The sequence below is a fragment of the Pelmatolapia mariae genome, linkage group LG23 (genome assembly GCF_036321145.2).
Source record: "Pelmatolapia mariae isolate MD_Pm_ZW linkage group LG23, Pm_UMD_F_2, whole genome shotgun sequence".
In the NCBI taxonomy this organism is placed as follows: domain Eukaryota; kingdom Metazoa; phylum Chordata; class Actinopteri; order Cichliformes; family Cichlidae; genus Pelmatolapia; species Pelmatolapia mariae.
Genome location: NC_086246.1, coordinates 17,819,242 through 17,839,217, shown reverse-complemented (window position 1 = coordinate 17,839,217; position 19,976 = coordinate 17,819,242). Strand labels below are relative to the sequence as shown.

The window sequence follows — 19,976 nt, the reverse complement described above, 5'->3', positions numbered from 1 at the left end:
TCCCTGAAACTCAGAATACACACTGAGGATGTGAGCCGACTATTTCAGAAACAGAAGCCCAGGAAAGCCCCCGGACCAGACGGTGTCTCACCCTCCTGCCTCAAGACCTGTTCTGAACAGCTGGCTCCCATCTTTACTCGCATCTTCAACAGATCCCTGGAACTGTATGAAGTTCCCTCCTGCTTCAAACGCTCCACCATCATCCCTGTTCCCAAGAAACCCACCATCACAGGACTGAATGACTACAGACCTGTTGCCTTGACGTCTGTGGTCATGAAATCCTTTGAACGACTGGTGTTAGCCCATCTGAAGGACATTACAGGCCACCAGCTGGACCCTCTGCAGTTTGCCTACCGGGCAAACAGGTCTGTGGATGATGCAGTGAATATGGGGCTGCATTACATCCTGCAACACCTCGACCGCCCGGGAACCTATGCCAGGATCCTGTTTGTGGACTTTAGTTCGGCTTTTAACACCATCGTGCCTGAACTTCTCTCTTCCAAACTCTCCCAGCTCAGCGTGTCTCCAGCTACCTGTCAGTGGATCACCAGCTTCTTGACAGACAGAAAGCAACAAGTGAGGCTGGGGGAGATCACCTCTGAAACTCGGTCCCTCAGTATTGGTGCCCCTCAAGGATGTGTCCTCTCACCACTACTGTTCTCCCTCTACACTAATGACTGCACCTCCAAGAACTCAGCTGTAAAACTCCTAAAGTTTGCAGATGACACCACCGTCATTGGCCTCATTCAGGATGGTGATGAGTCTGCATACCGGCAGGAAGTTGAGCGGCTGGTACTCTGGTGCAGTCAGCACAATCTGGAGCTGAACACTCTTAAAACTGTAGAGATGACAGTGGACTTCAGGAGACATCCCTCAACTCTGCCCCCCCTCATCATATCAGACAGCCCTGTGTCGACTGTGGAGATCTTCAAGTTCCTGGGTACCACCATCTCCCAGGACCTGAAGTGGGAGACCAACATCAACTCCATCCTCAAAAAGACCCAGCAGAGGATGTACTTCCTGAGACAACTGGGGAAGTACAGTCTTCCACAGGAGCTGCTGATCCAGTTCTACACTGCAGTCATTGAGTCTGTCCTGTGCTCCTCCATCACAGTCTGGTATGGTGCAGCCACCAAACAGGACAGGAGCAGACTGCAGCGGACTGTACGGGCAGCAGAAAGGATCATCGGCACCCCCCTGCCCTCCATCCAGGATCTGTACCTCTCAAGAACCAGGAAACGGGCAGGGAAAATCATCACAGACCCCTCACACCCTGGACACAGACTTTTTGATCTGTTGCCCTCTGGCAGACGGTACAGAAGCCTGCAGACCAGGACCACCCGACACAGGAACAGTTTCTTTCCCCTCGCCATCTCCCTTCTAAACAGTTGACCTGTCACACTGCTCCCACTGCCAGACTGCAACTGCACCTTATGTACATTCCGTGGTATTCATTCCACCTCATTTCATTTCTGTATTTTGTGTATATACGTTTAGATTAGTTATTTATAGTTGGTTTACACAGCTTTGTGTATGTATGTGTATGCATGTGTAATGTATATATAGATACGTGTGTGTGTGTGTGTGTGTGTGTGTGTGTGTGTGTGTGTGTGTGTGTGTGTGTGTGTGTGTGTGTGATTTACATTGCTGTGCTCGAGAGCCACCATCTACCGGAACCAAATTCCTTGTATTTGTCTGCACATATACTTGGCAAATAAACACGATTCTGATTCTGATTCTGATTATGCCTCTCTGTTTCGTTCAACGGCCCCATCAGATCGACTGCAATTCTTTCCATGGGGGCGCCGACACGTACCGTACCCATTGCTGCCTGGGGGTTTTTTAGGGGCCACGCCCTTTCAACACAACTGGTGCAAGTCCGGCACCACAGGGTCACATCATCTTTCATGTTGTACCAGTAGTACCTATTCTTCAGGCGTGCCAGGGTCCTTTCTGCCCCGAAGTGACCGCCCACTGGGCCATCATGCATCTGCTGCATTACAGAGTGACGATAAGCGTGAGGCAGAAGGGTCTGGGGGAAAAACACATTACTTTCTGCACAGTGGAATTTCCTCACCAGTACTCCATCTTTTAGATACAGTCTTTTCCACTGCGCCCAGTAGGCTTTGGTTGCGGGGCTGCATGCTGCTATATCGGCCCAGACTGGCCGACCTCCCCCTTTTTCCTTCCATTCCCAAACTGGGCCTATATCCACATCGGTCTTTTGGCTAGCCACAAGCTGTTCTGGGGTCCAGCCACTGAACAGGCTAGTGTGATGTGACTCACCCACCCGGTGGATATTTGGGTGGGTATCGTGGCTACTACCGACACAACAGTCCACCGCTGCTACAGGTGCACACTCTGGTCCTGCTACCAAGCTTTTCCCATTGCTACCATCGGGCCCCACTACCCCCACTAGGAGCTGCCCTGGGGGGGTTATGCTGGTACGACAGTCCCCTAAGTTACACTGCACACCTTTATGCTCAAACTGGCCGCTGTTGATGGTGGGCTCTGGAACTGTGCACAGGCATGAAGCACGGCAGGGTCTCCTGGAAAGTGCATCTGCATTCTGGTGGTTTTTCCCAGGTCGGTGCAGCACCTGGAAGTTATACTCTGCCAGCTTCTCCAACCAGCGGGCCAGCTGGCCCTCAGGCTCCCTTAGCCTGGTCAGCCAGCGGAGGCTGCTATGGTCAGTCCGGACAGTGAATGGCCTACCCAGCAGGTACTGTCTGAAGTGAGAAGCTCTCGCCTGGTCGTGCAATAGTTTTGTTCGGTAGCTGACAGCCGCCTGCTCCCATAAGCCAAGACCCGCTCTTCGCCCCCTTGCACTTGGGAGAGAATTGCTCCGATCCCACAATCGCTGGCATCAGTGTCAAGGAACAAGTCACCCTGGTCCAGTGGGTAACCCAGGACAGGGGCTGCTGTAAGCCGCCTTTTTAATTCCTGGAATGCTTCCTGGCACTCAGCAGTCCAGTTAAAACGGGCATACTTCTTAGTGAGTTCGTGGAGGGGTTTGGCTATTGTGGCAAAGTTCTCCACGAAACGGCGGTAGTATGAGGCTAAGCCAACAAACTGACACACTTCTGTGACGGTCCGCGGTGTAGGCCATTCCGTCACCTGTTGAACCTTCTGGGGATCTGTGGAAATACCTCCAGCAGAGATGATATGGCCCAGATAGGCAACCTGCTCCCGGAACAGGCAGCATTTAGATGGCTTCAGTTTTAGGTTGGCTCCACGCAATCTGATGAACACTTGCTCGAGCCGCTCCAGCATCTGGGTGCTATCCTGACCCAGAACAATGATGTCATCAAGGTACACTAAGCACGTTTCCCACTGCAGCCCAGCTAGGACTCTGTCCATAAGCCTCTGGAATGTGGCCGGTGCATTGCACAGTCCAAAAGGCATCACATTCCACTCGAACAATCCCTTACGGGTACAAAATGCAGCTGCTTTTCGGGCCCTGGGGGTCATCTCTACCTGCCAGTACCCTGATGTCAGGTCTAGTGTACTGAAGTACTTGGCAGTGGAAAGAGTGTCAAGGGTGTCCTGGATGCGTGGCAGAGGATAAGCGTCTTTAAGAGTTCGCTCATTTAGTGGTCTATAGTCCACACACAGTCTGGGGCTCTGATCTTTCTTCTTCACCATCACAATTGGAGCAGCCCAGCTGCTATTGCTAGGTTGAGCTAGCCCAGCCTCCAGGCTCTGCTGTACTTGCTGGTCGGCCGCTATTTGTTTGTCCCCTGCCATCCTGCGCGGCGGGTGCTTAACTGGTGGCCCTGGCGTGGTCAGGATGTCATGCTGGACAACACTGGTGCGACCAAGGTCATTTGGGCCAGTGGAGAAGACATCACCATAGGACCGCAGCAGGCCTGCCAGTTCGCAACGGGCAACGTGAGTCAAACCGGGGCTGCTCTCAGCATAAAGGGCCTGCAAATGGCTTGGCACAGAAGCAGGGGCAGTACCATTAAGCTCGAGGGCTGCCAAGACTCTCGGTGAGTGACTCCCCGACCCCTCTAGGACCTGCACCGGCTGAAGAACCCCTGCCACGGCACCCCGCTTTAAGGTAACAGCTGCAGACCCAGGGTTAAAGACTCTGATTGGGATGCTAGAGGGTTTACGAGGTTGCACAACTGCGTGAGCCACCAGCACTTGGTGCTTCTCCACAAAGCCCTTTGTGGGGCTTAGCATCATGTCTCTATGAGCGGCACAATGGAAGCTGGAAAACCCGGGGACCACATACTCGCAGCCTGGTTCCAGAACCGTAGTGCGTGCCACCCTGACAACAAGCACCTGGGGTTGAGGGCACAAGCCAAAGCATGGAATCCTTTCATCAAACAGGGTTATCTCTTGGTGGCCATAGTCTAAGCAAGCGCATGATTGTTGCAGGAAAGGGTGCCCCAGGATAACTTCAGTGCCCTCAGCCATGTTGGCCAAAAGAAAGTCTACAGGACGGCCAATCCCTCTGGACCAATGCCTTGTAGAGTCTGAGCAATGGATGCCTGCACCTGGGGTCTTGACTCTGCGGGGATGGTGTTAAAATAGTGGAGGGGCAGCACATTCCGCCGTGCACCAGAATCCAGTAAGGCCCGTATTTCCTGTCCCTGTATTACTATCTGGACACACATCACATCTTGGCCTCCGTTATGGAACACTGTGCCTGGGTCAGGGGCTGGGCCTCTAGCAGCTTTTACAGGCTTTTGGGCAGGTGAGCGAGGAGAGGGGCAGTTCCTCTGTAGATGTCCTATGCCGGAGCAGTTATGGCAAACAGCCTCCTTCCTGCTTGGCTTGTTAAATGTACTCCAGCTTTGGCGCCCACGCTGGTAAGGTCTTGGAGCTCTCTCCGGTGGTTCATAGCTTAGCATATGAACATTCTCCCGTAATGCAGCTGTTCGGGCCCCCTGTGCTGCAGAGACTCGTGCCCCTGGCTGCATAAGCTGCGTGACTGCCCTGGCGGCCCTTTTCGTTGTCTCGAACCTGTGGGCGATTTCATAGGCTCTTGCCAGGGTGCGTGGTTGTTCTTCCAATAATTTCTGGACCATTTCAGCATCTGCCAAAGCATTAGTGAAGATCTCCACAGCAATACAGTCCTGCTCCAGCTCGGAGCGGTTGGCATACACAATGGAAACCTTCTCATATATATCATCTCTGAGGGTGTGCAGAGCCTCACCTGGTTTCCTGATTCTCTGCCGTAGCTCAATGCCAATGGCTGCTGCATGCTCTGAACACGGCCCATAGGCAGCCTCCACCTCCTCCACAATCCTCTGGTAACTCCAGCGAGCAGATTTGGGGTTTTTGTGGACTATGGCTCCAGCCGCGCCCCTCAGGCTGAATCTGATTTGGACAGCCATGGTCTCCTCTGTCCAGCAGTTGGCCTTCGCACAGGTCTCGAACTGATAGAGAAAGTCTTTCCATGACCCTGACCCATCGAAATGGTCTGGTTGTAATGTGGGAATTTTCTCCTTGCCCCTCGTCTGTTCATCAGCACTACAATCTGCAAAGCCACTGTCTTGCACTGCACGAGGAAAACAACCGCGTGGCCCTGGCGTGGCTTGTTTCGAACTGTGACCCTGGCCATGCTTACAAAGCCCACACTCCCCAGCTGGTGCTGGTATTACCATGCGAGGTGTTGGGGAAAAATAGCCCTGAGCTGGCATTTCATAGCTGTATTGCGCAGGTTGGGGTGTACCTGGCATAATGTGTAGCTTCGCTGGCTCAGTAAACTGTGGTTTTGTAGGGACATTGCAGGTACAGTTCATGCCGGTGAATGGCTGGCTGCATGGCAGAGATGTAACAATCCGAGATAGGTGATCATGTGTGCCATGCCGTCCCACTGTGAGCGGTGTAGATGTAATATTACCAGGGCCTTCACAGTCTGAGCACAGAAACTGCTTAAACTCGCTGCACACTGCATTCTGCTTTGCTGTTGGTGTTAAGAAAGGGTTGGTGTGAGCTGAAGGTGGCGGGGTGAGATGCCATGCAGCCTCAAACTCTGTCATATTGGCTGCTGCTATGCTTGCCGCTGGCGTTAACTCTATGTCTGTGATGAAGGGGTTGCCGCTATAGAGTCTATTGTTTACATTAGTAGCACGGTCCACATTAACTGTGCCACTCTCTGGGGATTCTGACAAAAATGGGTTGCTACTCTTATTGAAGTGCATTACCATGTCATACCCTTCGGCATCTCCCGGCGCCGCCATTCTCTCTGTCGTCCGAGGGGAAAAAAAAGTTCGCGCTCCCTCTCTCTCGGCACTTTGCGGAGTTTAATCCCGGAAAAGAGCCCCCAGTGTTACCGCGCCAGATCCGCGGCCCCGAACCGTAGTAAGGAAACCTCTGGCAGTTACTTGAAGGTTCCGTGACTGGCTCGTAGCCGGCAACTAGCTTACTGTACAGGTCAACTCCGCTAGTAAAAAGATCGAAGGAGGCGTAGGAAAACTACTTCACCGAACTTTATTTCTTCTCCAAGGCACGAACACCGCATACAGTGGGCTAAAACAGTTTACTCACAGCGAGAATCGCCGACACAACTCTGGCTGCCGAGGGAGTTATTATATTCCTTTTACTAATTTTCTTTTCGTCTCTTCTGTTGCTAACCGTTACTTTTTCCCTTCTCCTCTCTCTCTCTTCACACCCACACACCCGGGCAGTTCCGCTACACACATCCTGAATACATTTCCCATCAGGCTTCACCCTTAAAGGGCCATGCCTGTAACACCATGTTCTGGGCCTGAAAACAGGGTTTGATATTCTGTTTCATTCTATAATACTGGACTTATTTTTCTACGAAGGTTTGAACTGTGAGAGTGTTTAAACAAGGGAAAAAAGTGTGAAAATGTTCATGCCTGTCTGAGAAAAGTGTATGAAGTGTGTAGTGAGGGGTTTTACAACCTTAAAACACCTATAATAATTGTAAAAAATAAAGTTCGCTACTTCGCGGATTTCACCTATCGTGGGTTATTTTTAGAACGTAACTCCCAAGGGAGGGACGAGGGACCACTGCATCTCTAATTTCAGCAGTGTACAATGACCAGATGAGCATTTCTGCATGACCATGTAAAAGCATGAAAATTATTATTATTGTAGTAGCTGGGGGAGTCTCCTAGTGTGTGTGAGTATAGTGGCAGACGTTACATGCTGCTAGTGTGTCTGTTCCGAGAGAAACCATTCCGTCGTAACGGGCTGGCACCGGCGCATACCCATCCTCCCACATGTATGTACGGACGAAATAGAGCCGTGGAGACCTGGCTTGTATGGTCTTATGTTGCTAATGTCAAATAAGGGTCTGTTGTTCGATTTAACTGACTGGCCTCGAGTTATCTGGCTAACCCAACCAACAACAGGGTGGACCTGCTAGCCGCTCCTTCCTCAGACTGGACAGCCAGTCAAAACAGATCAAATCAAAACAGGTCAAAACAGATCAATTCCCTGATATTGGGCGATCGTGGCTCAAGAGTTGGGAGTTCGCCTTGTAATCGGAAGGTTGCCGGTTCGAGCCCCTGCTTGGACAGTCTCGGTCGTTGTGTCCTTGGGCAAGACACTTCATCCGTTGTCCACTGGTGGCGCCAGTGTCCGGCAGCTTCGCCTCTGTCAGCTTCGCCTCTGTCAGGGTGGCTGTGGCTACAATGTAGCTTGCCATCACCAGTGTGTGAATGGGTGGATGACTGAATGTGTAAAGCGCTTTAGGGTCCTTAGGCACTAGTAAAGCGCTATACAAATACAGGCCATTTACCATATAAAAATTGTGACTCTGGGAGTAAAACAATTGAAGGGTTATTTTTTAATAATTTTTGTACACCTCTCTAAGGAACCACACTCTTAATACTCACCCCCATGGTATGCTCCTCTCTTCTACCTCTAAAACTGTAAAGTGAAAATGTTAATTGTATGAGTCCCACTGGAAGGGCAACGTTTTAAATTAATGACGCAGCATTATGTGTTAAGGCTGTTACACACTGAACGCGTTGCATTTTTGAGGAAATCATTTCACAGAATCAAAGCATCGTGTAACTGTGTGTCTGAGTTAAATAATATCACGTGACTATTTCCATTTGGTTGTGTATTCAGTACGAGTGCCATGTGAGTTAAGAGCTGCCAAACGCAGTGGGCTGGTTGGTCAGATCTTTTTTATTTGGATTCAAGAAATCGGAAGAATCGCTTGGTCTGAAAAAAAAAATGCTGCGATTTATTCAGGGTTTCAGTAACATGGCTCTGCCTCTAATCAGTCTCACCTCGCCCAAAGTTCCATTACTGAAACTTTTTTTTTTCTAAACTTCCTGGAGTTCTGCAGCTCAAACGGTCAGTGTGAACAGCTGCATAAAGAACAGATGAGTCCAAAAAATATTTATAACCCAGGAAATATTTGCACGGATTTTACGCGTCCGGTGTGTAAAAGCCTCAACTTTTGTCTTCAAGTTTGAATTTTGTATCATATTTTAAATATCTTACGAGGTGAAACGGGACGTGCTGAGCGTTTAACTGCAATTGAAATACAACAATTTACAAACATGTTAGCAACACTTTTCCATATTCAGGCACGGTTATATTAGATTTTCCAGTCAAATGAAATGTTACTTTTTGCCACTTTCAAATCAAAGGACATCATGGTAACTATTTCCATTATCAAATAATTTTGCAAACATCTGTAACAAATTCAGATCAAGATCACTGGAGTCTGCAGCATTTCCTCATTTCAAAACTATTTGTTAAGTCAAGCCAGTTTTATTTGTGTAGCTCAGAATTACATGTTAAATCCCCGAGGGCTGAACAAACCGTGTTAAGGGCAAATCAACAAAGAAAAAGAAGGAAGAAGAAAGTCACGAACAATGACTTACACTGAAAAAGTTTCATGACTTTTTGTTACCAACTACCTGTAAATAAAACAAACGGAAAAGAAAAGTAAATTCTTTAAATTCTTCTTGAAATTAAATTCTTTTAACTTGACACATCTGAACCAAATGTGAGATGACTCAAACCAGTCAATTTAATAATTTAATAACTGGATTTCTTGCACTGGATTATTAACACAAAGTTACCATACCTGAATGTCCAACTGTGCTGTGAAGTTGGCGTGTCTTGGTTGTTGTTCACACTGATGTAGATGATGTGTGACTTTGGATTTATAAATGTTGTTTCACTTTCTTTTTGGGTCATGTGACTTCTATTATTCTTTCTATCTGATGGCAGTCTAACCTTGTAGCTGCATAGCAAGGCAAAATAAGACAAAGCAAAACAATGTCTCAATAATCATGTGCTGAGTGCAACAAAGGTTTTTATGATTTATACAAATACAACAAAAACAATTGCATTGTAGCAGTTGGAAGCAGTTGGGAACAGGATGTGGTGGGATGGTAGGGTGTGCTTGTGTAACTAAAGCGGGGTGTGACTAATCTTACATGGGACTGGGATTTAAAGACCTTTAATCACAATTTTTTTTTTTACATTGGTTTGTTTTTGTTTTTTATTTTCTTGCTAACAACTTCTCCAGCTTTCGAAAACACACATTCACATGGGAATGAGGCGTTACAGAGAATCTCATGCAGCAGTATCGATTGCTTCAAGCAGTCACGTGATTCAAGGTGGAGTAGACATGAAGAGACATCACGGGCCAAGTGTTTGTTTGTCTGCCCTCCGGCATCGAAGTAAGCTTTGAAGCAGTGGTTCAAGGAAAATGCAAATTCGAGTTGGAGGCTTGTATTGGAGCATCAGTGTCATATGGCCATTACTACTAATCCCCCCTAAACAATGATAGCTTCATAGACATGTTGTAGTTAATGACTATAACAAATAATTACCAAGTTGAATACAATGACTGTTTTTAAATGTAGGTCTTTCTGAAAAGTGAAAGAAGTGGCTGAGCATGAGTTGTTTATACATCAGTGAAATCCAGCCACTCAGCCAACTTGTTCTACAGGTAGTACAGGACACACATTCATGAGCAGAGACACGCAAAGCCCAGCCAAGCCTAGTTGTTCTTTGATTCAAAGCACTTTTTATAAAGTGCTTTGAAACAGTATGCTGGCTAAAATGCTCATCATTAAGCTCACAATAGAAATTCAAATTCATTAATAATAATAAAAAAAATTAAAAGTCAACTCTCTCACTGTGGCCAATGAAAAAAGGTGGGCTTTAAATAGTTACTTAAACAACGTCAGTGCAGAAGCATGTGTAATATGCAAGGGCAGAGAATTCCACAACTTAGGTGACGTTTGGGACTAGGAGGGTGAGTGCACCTATAAGAGCTCAGAGAGTGGGGCAAGGTCATTTAAAGACTTAAAAACAAACTACAGAATTTTAAAATGAGGTTTAAAACAGGGAATGAGTGCAGTGAGACCAAAACAGGAGAAATATGATCTCTCTTTCCACTTAAAAGCTGTGCACCTGCGTTTTGCACTAGTTGGAGATGACACATCTGGATGGATGGATGGCTGGATGGATGGATGTTGTAACGAAAAGCATGGATTATAATTTTTTCAAGTCCTGTTTTGGAAGACTGTGTTTGACCAATTGTCTATTTTAAATTAAAAAAAAAGAAAACAATCGCTCTCACCACAGCACTGAATTGCTTATCTAGGTTAAAATCACTGTTCATTTTGACACGCAGGTTAGTGACAAAATGTTTTGTATTGTGTAAGAAGGTCCAGATCTAAAGGAGGAGACCCACCAGTAATATCAGGACCAAAGACCATAAGGGCCATCCAACTTTTACTTTATTAAGACATTTAAGGTTTTTCTAGTTTAACGGGCATATACACCTGACTGTCACCAGTATAAAAATGGGAAGCACATTTATGCTTTCTAAACATGGAGCACAGGGGAAGAAGATTTAACAAAACCAGCAGGGGCCCAAGGATTGAGCCCTGAGGAGGTACTCAACATGACAAAGGAGAAAATGATGACTTAAAACTATTAAAGATAACAAAATGTTCTCTCAGCCAGGCAGGACTTACACCAATTCAGGGTAGTGCCATTAATGTGTGCACAATGTTCCAAACAAAATATCAGAATAATGTGACCCACTGTAGCAAAGGCTATTAATCTAGTAAAACTAGGATCACAACATTCCCACCATCTGTAGCTAAAAGAATGTCATTAAAAACCCTTAGTAGTTGTCAGGGTTTCTGGGTCGTTGACCCAGTATTCTTAGTTCATGTTCACTGTTTATATTCTGTCTGTTTCACTTCCTGTTTTATTGTGTTAACCTTGGTCCATGTGCATTATGTTCAGTCCTCTTCCCATTTATCATTAGTTCATTATGTTCAGCTGTGTACTCACCAGTTTCTAATCACTCCTCACTTAACCTGTGTATTTAAGCTCCTCTGTTTCACCGCCTCTCTGTCGTGTCATTGATGTTCCTGAGATGTTGATGTTGTCTCTCCGTATGTATGTTCAGTTCAGTCAGTCAGCCATCCATCCAGTCTTTCAGCCAGTCAGTCAGTCTTTCGTTCCTGCCCTGTTCATCCACGCTTGATAATAAACCACCTTCAGTTCTTCACTATCCACGAGTCCTGCGTTTGGGTCACTTCCTCGCCTCCACACACGACACTCCTGACAGAATGACACGACCCGCTTTTGACCCAGCGGACTCGGACCTTTTTGAGCGGCAGGAGGCAGCGCTCTCCATTTGGACGGAGAAGCTCAAGGGGAAACAGCGGCTCTTCGCGGAGCAAGAGCACATCTTCGAGGGAACTCGCCTGGCTCTGGGCGGGCCTCGGAGACGCCGCGTTCCCCCACCTGCTGCCTCACCTGCACCGGAGCATTCGCCGCGGAGAGTGGACGTTTCACGCCGCGCTGCGGCCGTTCCCTCTCTCGCGGGTCCGCTCCTCGCTCACACGCCATCTGCCTCATTCACCGGACCTTCAACCTCGCCACGGCACAGCGGCTCCGCCTCCCACCTCGGCTCAACAGAGGCTCCCGCGCCAGAGGCTCGGATGTGTACACCGCCCGCTTCCTCCTCCCGGAGAAAGCGGCGCACACGCCGCCATAATGTGGACCATTTTAAACAACTCCCGGTGAGGTGTTCCAGTGACTATTTTTCGCACTCTTCATCTGATTCCTCACATAAAACAAATAACAGACTCACCTCCGATTCATGGGGAGTTTCCCTCCTAGATGATGATGTAGACTGGGAATATCTTTTCTGCTCTGCTCCCCCAGAGACTGTTCAGTCAAAGACTGTAAATAGTGGTGGCAGAAAGACAAGAACAATCCCTGATACAACTGCCAGTATCACACACCCTATCACCCTGTCACTATTTCCACACCCTTCACTCAGCCCTTTCCTACCAGCACGGTGACCCGAATTCGGCCTTCCGCTTCAGCCGTTTCACCTCCTCAGATGACTAGGGCCCAGCCTACACCCACACCAGTGCCAGCTCCCAGGAGGAGGGCAGCTGCGATCCAGTCTACCTCCACACCCGCTCCTGTCTCTCGGGTGGGGGTGACTGGTGTCCAGCCACCTCCCGTGCCTGTCCCAGCGCCCAGGCTGAGGGCAGCCAGAACACAGCCTGACTTCCCTAGAGGCTTGGAAGAGCTAACCGGTCCACCTGCTACTTCACCTCTTCATCCACCTCCTGATCCAGCCTTTCACGCCCTCGCATTATCACTGGTTAGGCTAGCTGAGGTTTCTCCTGCTCAGGCACCAGCTTTACTAGCCCAGGCTGTAGCTTTATCTCCGTCACTAGCTCAGTCTGTAGCTCAGCCATTAGCCACGCTCACCTCAGCTCCGTCGTTAGCCACACCCACCTCTGTTCATTCCTTAGCATCCCCGGTCCAGTCAGCTCCCTCTCCTGCTGTTCAGCTCCCGGTCCAGCCAGTTCACTCTCCTGCTGTTCAGCTCCCGGTCCAGCCAGTTCACTCTCCTGCTGTTCAGCTCCCGGTCCAGCCAGTTCACTCTCCTGCTGTTCAGCTCCCGGTCCAGCCAGTTCACTCTCCTGCTGTTCAGCTCCCGGTCCAGCCAGTTCACTCTCCTGCTGTTCAGCTCCCGGTCCAGCCAGTTCACTCTCCTGCTGTTCAGCTCCCGGTCCAGCCAGTTCACTCTCCTGCTGTTCAGCTCCCGGTCCAGCCAGTTCACTCTCCTGCTGTTCAGCTCCCGGTCCAGCCAGTTCACTCTCCTGCTGTTCAGCTCCCGGTCCAGCCAGTTCACTCTCCTGCTGTTCAGCTCCCGGTCCAGCCAGTTCACTCTCCTGCTGTTCAGCTCCCGGTCCAGTCAGTTCACTCACCTGCTGTTCAGCTCCCGGTCCAGTCAGTTCACTCACCTGCTGTTCAGCTCCCGGTCCAGTCAGTTCACTCACCTGCTGTCCAGCCTGCTCCAGTCCAGTCAGTCCAGCCTGCTCCTGTTGTCCAGCCTGCTCCAGTCCAGTCAGTCCAGCCTGCTCCACTTCAGTCTGTAGCGCAGGCTGCTCCACTCCAGTCAGCTCCACTCCAGTCCTCTCCTGTCCAGTCAGTAGTCCAGTCCTCTCCTGTCCAGTCAGTAGTCCAGTCCTCTCCTGTCCAGTCAGTAGTCCAGTCCTCTCCTGTAGCCCAGTCTCCTCCCGTCCTCTCCTGTAGCCCAGTCTCCTCCCGTCCTCCAGTCTCGTCCTCTCCAGTCTTTTTCTGTTCCCCAGTCGCCCATCCTCCAGCCTGTCCAGTCTGTCCTCCGGCCTTCTGTAGCTCAGCCTCCTGTAGCACAGCCTTCTGTTGCCCAATCACTCATCCACCAACCTGTTCTGTTCCCGGACCTGCAGCCACAGCATCCAGAGCCAGCTGTGAGCTCTCCTGGTCCTCAGCCAGGGGTTTCCGCGCCCGCTGGCCCGGCCGCACCTCAGCCAGGGGTTTCCGCGCCCGCTGGCCCGGCCGCACCTCAGCCAGGGGTTTCCGCGCCCGCTGGCCCGGCCGCACCTCAGCCAGGGGTTTCCGCGCCCGCTGGCCCGGCCGCACCTCAGCCAGGGGTTTCCGCGCCCGCTGGCCCGGCCGCACCTCAGCCAGGGGTTTCCGCGCCCGCTGGCCCGGCCGCACCTCAGCCAGGGGTTTCCGCGCCCGCTGGCCCGGCCTGTCTCCAGCCAGAGGCGTCCGCGCCTGCTGACTCTGCAGGTGTTGCTTTGCCGTCTGCTGCGCCTGGTCCGGCCTCGGCCTCTGCTGCTGCTGCGTCGCCTGGTCCGGCCTCGGCCTCTGCTGCTGCTGCGTCGCCTGGTCCGGCCTCGGCCTCTGCTGCTGCTGCGTCGCCTGGTCCGGCCTCGGCCTCTGCTGCTGCTGCGTCGCCTGGTCCGGCCTCGGCCGCTTCAGCTTCTGCGTCGCCTGGTCCGGCCTCGGCCGCTTCAGCTTCAGCGTCGCCTGGTCCGGCCTCGGCCGCTTCAGCTTCAGCGTCGCCTGGTCCGGCCTCGGCCGCTTCAGCTTCAGCGTCGCCTGGTCCGGCCTCCGCTTCAGCTTCTGAGTCGCCTGGTCCGGCCTCCGCTTCAGCTTCTGAGTCGCCTTCTGCCTGGGCTCCTGATTCGCCTTCTGCCTGGGCTCCTGATTCGCCTTCTGCCTGGGCTCCTGATTCGCCTTCTGCCTGGGCTCCTGATTCGCCTTCTGCCTGGGCTCCTGATTCGCCTTCTGCCTGGGCTCCTGATTCGCCTTCTGCCTGGGCTCCTGATTCGCCTTCTGCCCGGCCTCGGCCTCGCCTTCTGCCTCGCCTGGCCCGGCCTCGGCCTCGGCTTCATCCTCTCCTTCGCCTGGCGGCCGCCGTCATCACCAGCGTGGTCGCCCACCGGACCTCCTCAGCGGCCGCCGCCGTCTTCCTCGCGGCCGCCCACCGGACCTCCTCAGCGGCCGCCGCCGTCTTCCTCGCGACCGCCCACCGGACCGACTTCAGCATCGCCGCCTTCCTCGCGGCCGCCCACCTGAACTGTCCGGGCTCAGCCACTGGCCGCGTGGCCGCCCACCTGAACTGTCCGGGCTCAGCCACTGGCCGCGTGGCCGCCCACCTGAGCTGTTTTTGTTTCGGCCTCCGTCCCTCCGTCCTGGGCCCCCTCCGCCCTCCCTGTTCTGGTTTTTCGTTCTTTTGGCCGTCGGGTGCCGGCCTTTGAAGGGGGGGGTACTGTCAGGGTTTCTGGGTCATTGACCCAGTATTCTTAGTTCATGTTCACTGTTTATATTCTGTCTGTTTCACTTCCTGTTTTATTGTGTTAACCTTGGTCCATGTGCATTATGTTCAGTCCTCTTCCCATTTATCATTAGTTCATTATGTTCAGCTGTGTACTCACCAGTTTCTAATCACTCCTCACTTAACCTGTGTATTTACGCTCCTCTGTTTCACCGCCTCTGTCGTGTCATTGATGTTCCTGAGATGTTGATGTTGTCTCTCCGTATGTATGTTCAGTTCAGTCAGTCAGCCATCCATCCAGTCTTTCAGCCAGTCAGTCAGTCTTTCGTTCCTGCCCTGTTCATCCACGCTTGATAATAAACCACCTTCAGTTCTTCACTATCCACGAGTCCTGCGTTTGGGTCACTTCCTTGCCTCCACACACGACACTCCTGACAGAATGACACGACCCGCTTTTGACCCAGCGGACTCGGACCTTTTTGAGCGGCACACACCATCACTGGCAAGTAGAAATATGAAATTGGTATAAGTAGGAAATAGTATAAATAAAAATAGTTAAAGAACTCTTTCAATTATTCAGGTCAAAAAAACAAGAAAATATCATCTTAACTGCGAGACAGAGGCAGATAATACAATATGGTATAAACCCACAATCATAGTTAAATGTGATGAAATTGTCATTTTTGGATCAACACTGCCCTCTAGTAGATGAAAGAATACACTTAAATACATGTGACACGTGGGTTCACATATGTGGTTGTTTGCAAAGACAGGTGTAGATATTATAGTAGTAATTACAACAGACAACAAGCTCTACACAATAATAATCAACTCATTAACTGAAACATAGTCTGTAAAGCAATGCTATTACACTGTTTACTGCTACAATGTTGCGACTCTTACACTGGCAGTAGTAACAAAGTATCAGCATGGCTGAACTTATTTTGAATGGAAACAATTAAACACAACCCTGACAAGCTAAACTTTCATGAGTAACAGTCTGACTATGGTCGGAAAGCCAGACATATTTGTGTACAGCATCCAACCAACATCTCAAGTTCCTGGCATTTCTTTCTGAGTTTGAGATGTTCTGTACTGTAAATTTACTTATAGTTCATCTACAAAGCAGTTAACACTGCATTGCACTCCTGTAGTTCTAGAAAATCTTGTAGGAAATGTGTTTTTCATGTAAGCCTCTAACAGCAACTGTAATAATAAGAAATGCATCCTCGGGGCTTATTTACTGCAATGGTGAATCTGCCACCCGAGCCTGTTGCTGCCAAAGCTCGAGCTACAATTTTGGCTCAGCTTCAGGTCTCGCTCTTTCGCGGTTCATAAAGAAATTTGCAATAGAATTTTGTGTGCACTTGCAGTTTACACAACAGTGTTGTGAACAAACAGGAAATAACACAACAAACAAACACAGGTAATATAAAAATGTGACTCTAGGATTAACAGAGAGTTGGTGAAATTAATTTCACCAACAGAGAAATTGTTGGTGTACTAGAATTAGTACACCTCTAAGGGTGTGCCTAACACACCTTTAGAGAGAACCACACCCTCTCTAAGGGTGTGGTTCCTTAGAGAGGTGTACTAGAATTAGTACACCTCTCTAAGGAACCACACCCTTAATACTCATCCCAATGGTATGCTCCTCTCTTCTACCTCTAACACTGAAAAGTGAAAATGTTAATTGTATGAGTCACACTGGAAGGGCAACATTTTAAATTAATTATTAAATGTTATGTGTTAAGGCTGTTACACACTGAATGTGTTGCTTATTTGAGAGAAATTCCTCCTCAATAAACACACTGTGAAAACTAAAAATGAAGCCGGCGTCAAACGATGACGAGCTGAGAAAAATAGGAAACTAAGAAAACAGCAGCAGGGAGAATTTCATGGTTGGATCCAGGAGCTGAAGCTGTGTTCGTACATAGTTCAGGATGTCAGTGGGGCAGTTTGAGGTGTTGTTGCCAGAGTTGGGACCAGATCTGAGGAGGCAGGAAATCATTTCACAGAGCCGACTTAAAAGCAAACCTTAAAAATGAAATGATGAGCTGAAAATAAATTTATATGTTATGTATTCTGATTGTTTGTTGTGAAGAATATTACCTGAACACACTGGAGTTGTAAAGTTCCTAAAATATCATTAATTGCTAATATTCTCAATTTTATGTCAGTATTAAAAATACAGTGAATGAATAAACACACACTCTCTGGTCCGTCTTCATTATTTTAAGTGAACAGATTTAATTACAGTTCTGGAAACAAGAAATCACTGATTCACAGAAGACAGTCTTACAAGGATCGAAATTATTTATTTTAATTACACACCAGACAAAAGGTTACAGGCATATATGTGTCAGTTTTCCTACTGTTAACATTTTGAATATACAGAAAATACCAAAAAGTACATGTATTGATTTTCTGTGAAGGTTACTTGGATTTAATTTGAAAAAGATAAGGAAAAAAAGAACAAGACAAAAAACAGTATGATAACGTTTCTGATGAAATTGACTTTTCGTGTAACTGTGATTGTAATGATGGCAAAGCAAAATCACCTGAAGAGTATCTGAACATTTTCATTTTCGATCCCCCTCACACACTGATTATACGTCAGGATCATTCTGGTCATTCAGGTAGTCCTCTCCATAGTCAATGATCTTTTTCAGTACACTCAGTATCAATGAATCCACATTGTTATCTGTCTCGATTTCTTTGTGGTAGTTCTTCACGAGGAAGATGCAGTTCAGTGGAAAACCCAGGTTCATGCTCGCTGTTTCCATCTAAGTTTAAACAGTATTATATTTTAAAAACTGAAACTGTATTGTTGCAGCAGTGACATAATTATAAATTACTTCTTGAATTATTTGTACTGATTCCAGCTGAGGTTTCTGTACAAATATACTGAAATTTACAGCTGAATTACAGATGTTACATTCATGTGTAAACTGTCTACAAGCTCATGAAAGTTACTTCTTTGAACATACCAGCTCATTCAAGTACTTGCTCCTGTAGACGTTCTTTATGTCTTTTTTGACTTCTGGACAGGCTTCATCAATTTTAGTGATAACAGCTATTTGTGGGATCCCTGTCAATACAGAAAGCAATGCAATCATTTTATCTCATGTCTTTCTACTATTTCAAATTGTGACATCATACATGTAGAACAACATCTGCTCTCACCTTTGTCATGAGCTGCTAGTCTGACATTGTTCATCTTCCTCCGAGTTTCATCACTGATTATGCTCACTGTGTCAGCTGGAATGACTAAAACCAGAATGTGGGCTTTGTCATCTAAAGTGGAGGAGCTTCTGTAGTTAGGATCCGTTTCAAACAAGTGACATTTGGGATTGGACTGGGAAAAAACGGAAAATCACTTAAACCTTTTTTCACGATAAAGTTTCTGTATCACAGACTGTGTACAAGCATCTGAATAAAGATGTCATATCCTGTAACCTTCTTTTACATGTCCATTCATGGCAAGTTTGATGTCTTCCACATGAATTCCTCCCTCAGCACCCCTCTCAAGGCCCATGGTGTCAGTGAAGACAAAAGAGTAAAATGTTTCTGGCTTTTCTCTCTGAATTTCATATGTCCTGTACTGTTAATAACAAAATGTGCAGGTGTTACTAAAGTTTTCAGAAAACAGTTTTCGGAATAATTTAGACACTACTTATAGTTCAACGTCTACAAAACATCTTGATGCATTCTCAATCATCCAGGAAAGTAAATCTCCAAAAGTTGATTCTGTTCATCTGGACGTAGCGTTTTGTGGGAGAAACGTTTCGTCACTCATCCAAGTGACTTCTTCAGTCTCAGCTGACTGCAGGTTTCCCCAAATCTTATAAACAGTACCTCGTCAGGCCAGGACTCTGCAGTCTATTTACACCTACAGGCCAGTGGACACACTTTCAATGATGAGGATGTACACATCTTGGACAGGAGGGAACGCTGGTTTGAGGGCGGAGTCAAGGAGGCCATTTACGTGAAAAGGGAAAGACCATCTCTGAATCGAGGAGGGGGCCTAAGGGTACATCTTTCGCCATCTTACAATGCTGTGATTGCAGCCATTCCCCAACTCTCTGTGAATGGTACTCATGGCCATTGATCAGTGGTCTTTGATCAGTGGGTTTTGGTCAGTGGTTTTTGATCAATGGTCATGAGAATTTGCATAATTATGATTAAGGAACTGACCTCCCAGCCCATTGTTCCTTCAGTGGGCTGGTTTCAGTCATTATGCAAATGTACTGTTTATAAGATTTGGGGAAACCTGCAGTCAGCTGAGACTGAAGAAGTCACTTGGATGGGTGATGAAACGTTTCTCCCACAAAACGCTACGTCCAGATGAACAGAATCAACTTTTGGAGGTCTACAAAACAGTTACCACTGCAGTGCGCTCCTGTAGTCATAGAAAACCTCAAAGGAAATGAATGTGTTTTCATGCATGCATCTAATAGCAACTGTCATAAGAATAGATACATCCTCATACATACTGCAATGGTGAAACTGTCACCAGAGGTTGCGTCTGCCAAAGCTCGAGTTGCGATTTTGCCTCTTAAAGTACTGTCAACAGAGTTGATGAAGCTGGACTTTCCAGCACCTGGTGGTCCATGAAGCATAATTCTGAGATGCTGGACATCTTTGTGAGGCTTGTAATCTCTGACAAGCTGCAGGTCTCGGTCTCTTTCACTGTTCATTCAGAAAATTACAATAGGATTTAGCTTACACTTACAGTTTAACATTATACAATAGTAATATGAACAAAAACCAAATAAAACAATAAACAAATAAAACCCTTCGAGGGGTGTATTACTGAGACAGACTGGCATCTGTTTTCTACAACCTGCAATTTTAGCAGCATGAAATTACCAAGTAAGGATTTCTGCATCACCATGTGAAACTATGTGAATTTCTGTCA

At 48.1% G+C, this 19,976-nt stretch overlaps 1 protein-coding gene across 1 annotated transcript; it reads right to left on the bottom strand.

Annotated features, from left to right (window-relative positions):
- Positions 1–17,664: 17,664 nt before the first annotated feature.
- LOC134621143 (interferon-induced protein 44-like) lies at positions 17,665–19,755 on the bottom strand. The gene is made up of 5 exons (XM_063467581.1): positions 19,552–19,755; positions 18,509–18,659; positions 18,242–18,415; positions 18,046–18,146; positions 17,665–17,841 (listed from the first exon to the last, which is right to left on the bottom strand). The coding sequence occupies exons 1-5, from the start codon at positions 19,753–19,755 to the stop codon at positions 17,665–17,667; spliced, it is 807 nt and encodes a 268-aa protein (XP_063323651.1).
- Between the last annotated feature and the right edge of the window lie 221 nt (positions 19,756–19,976).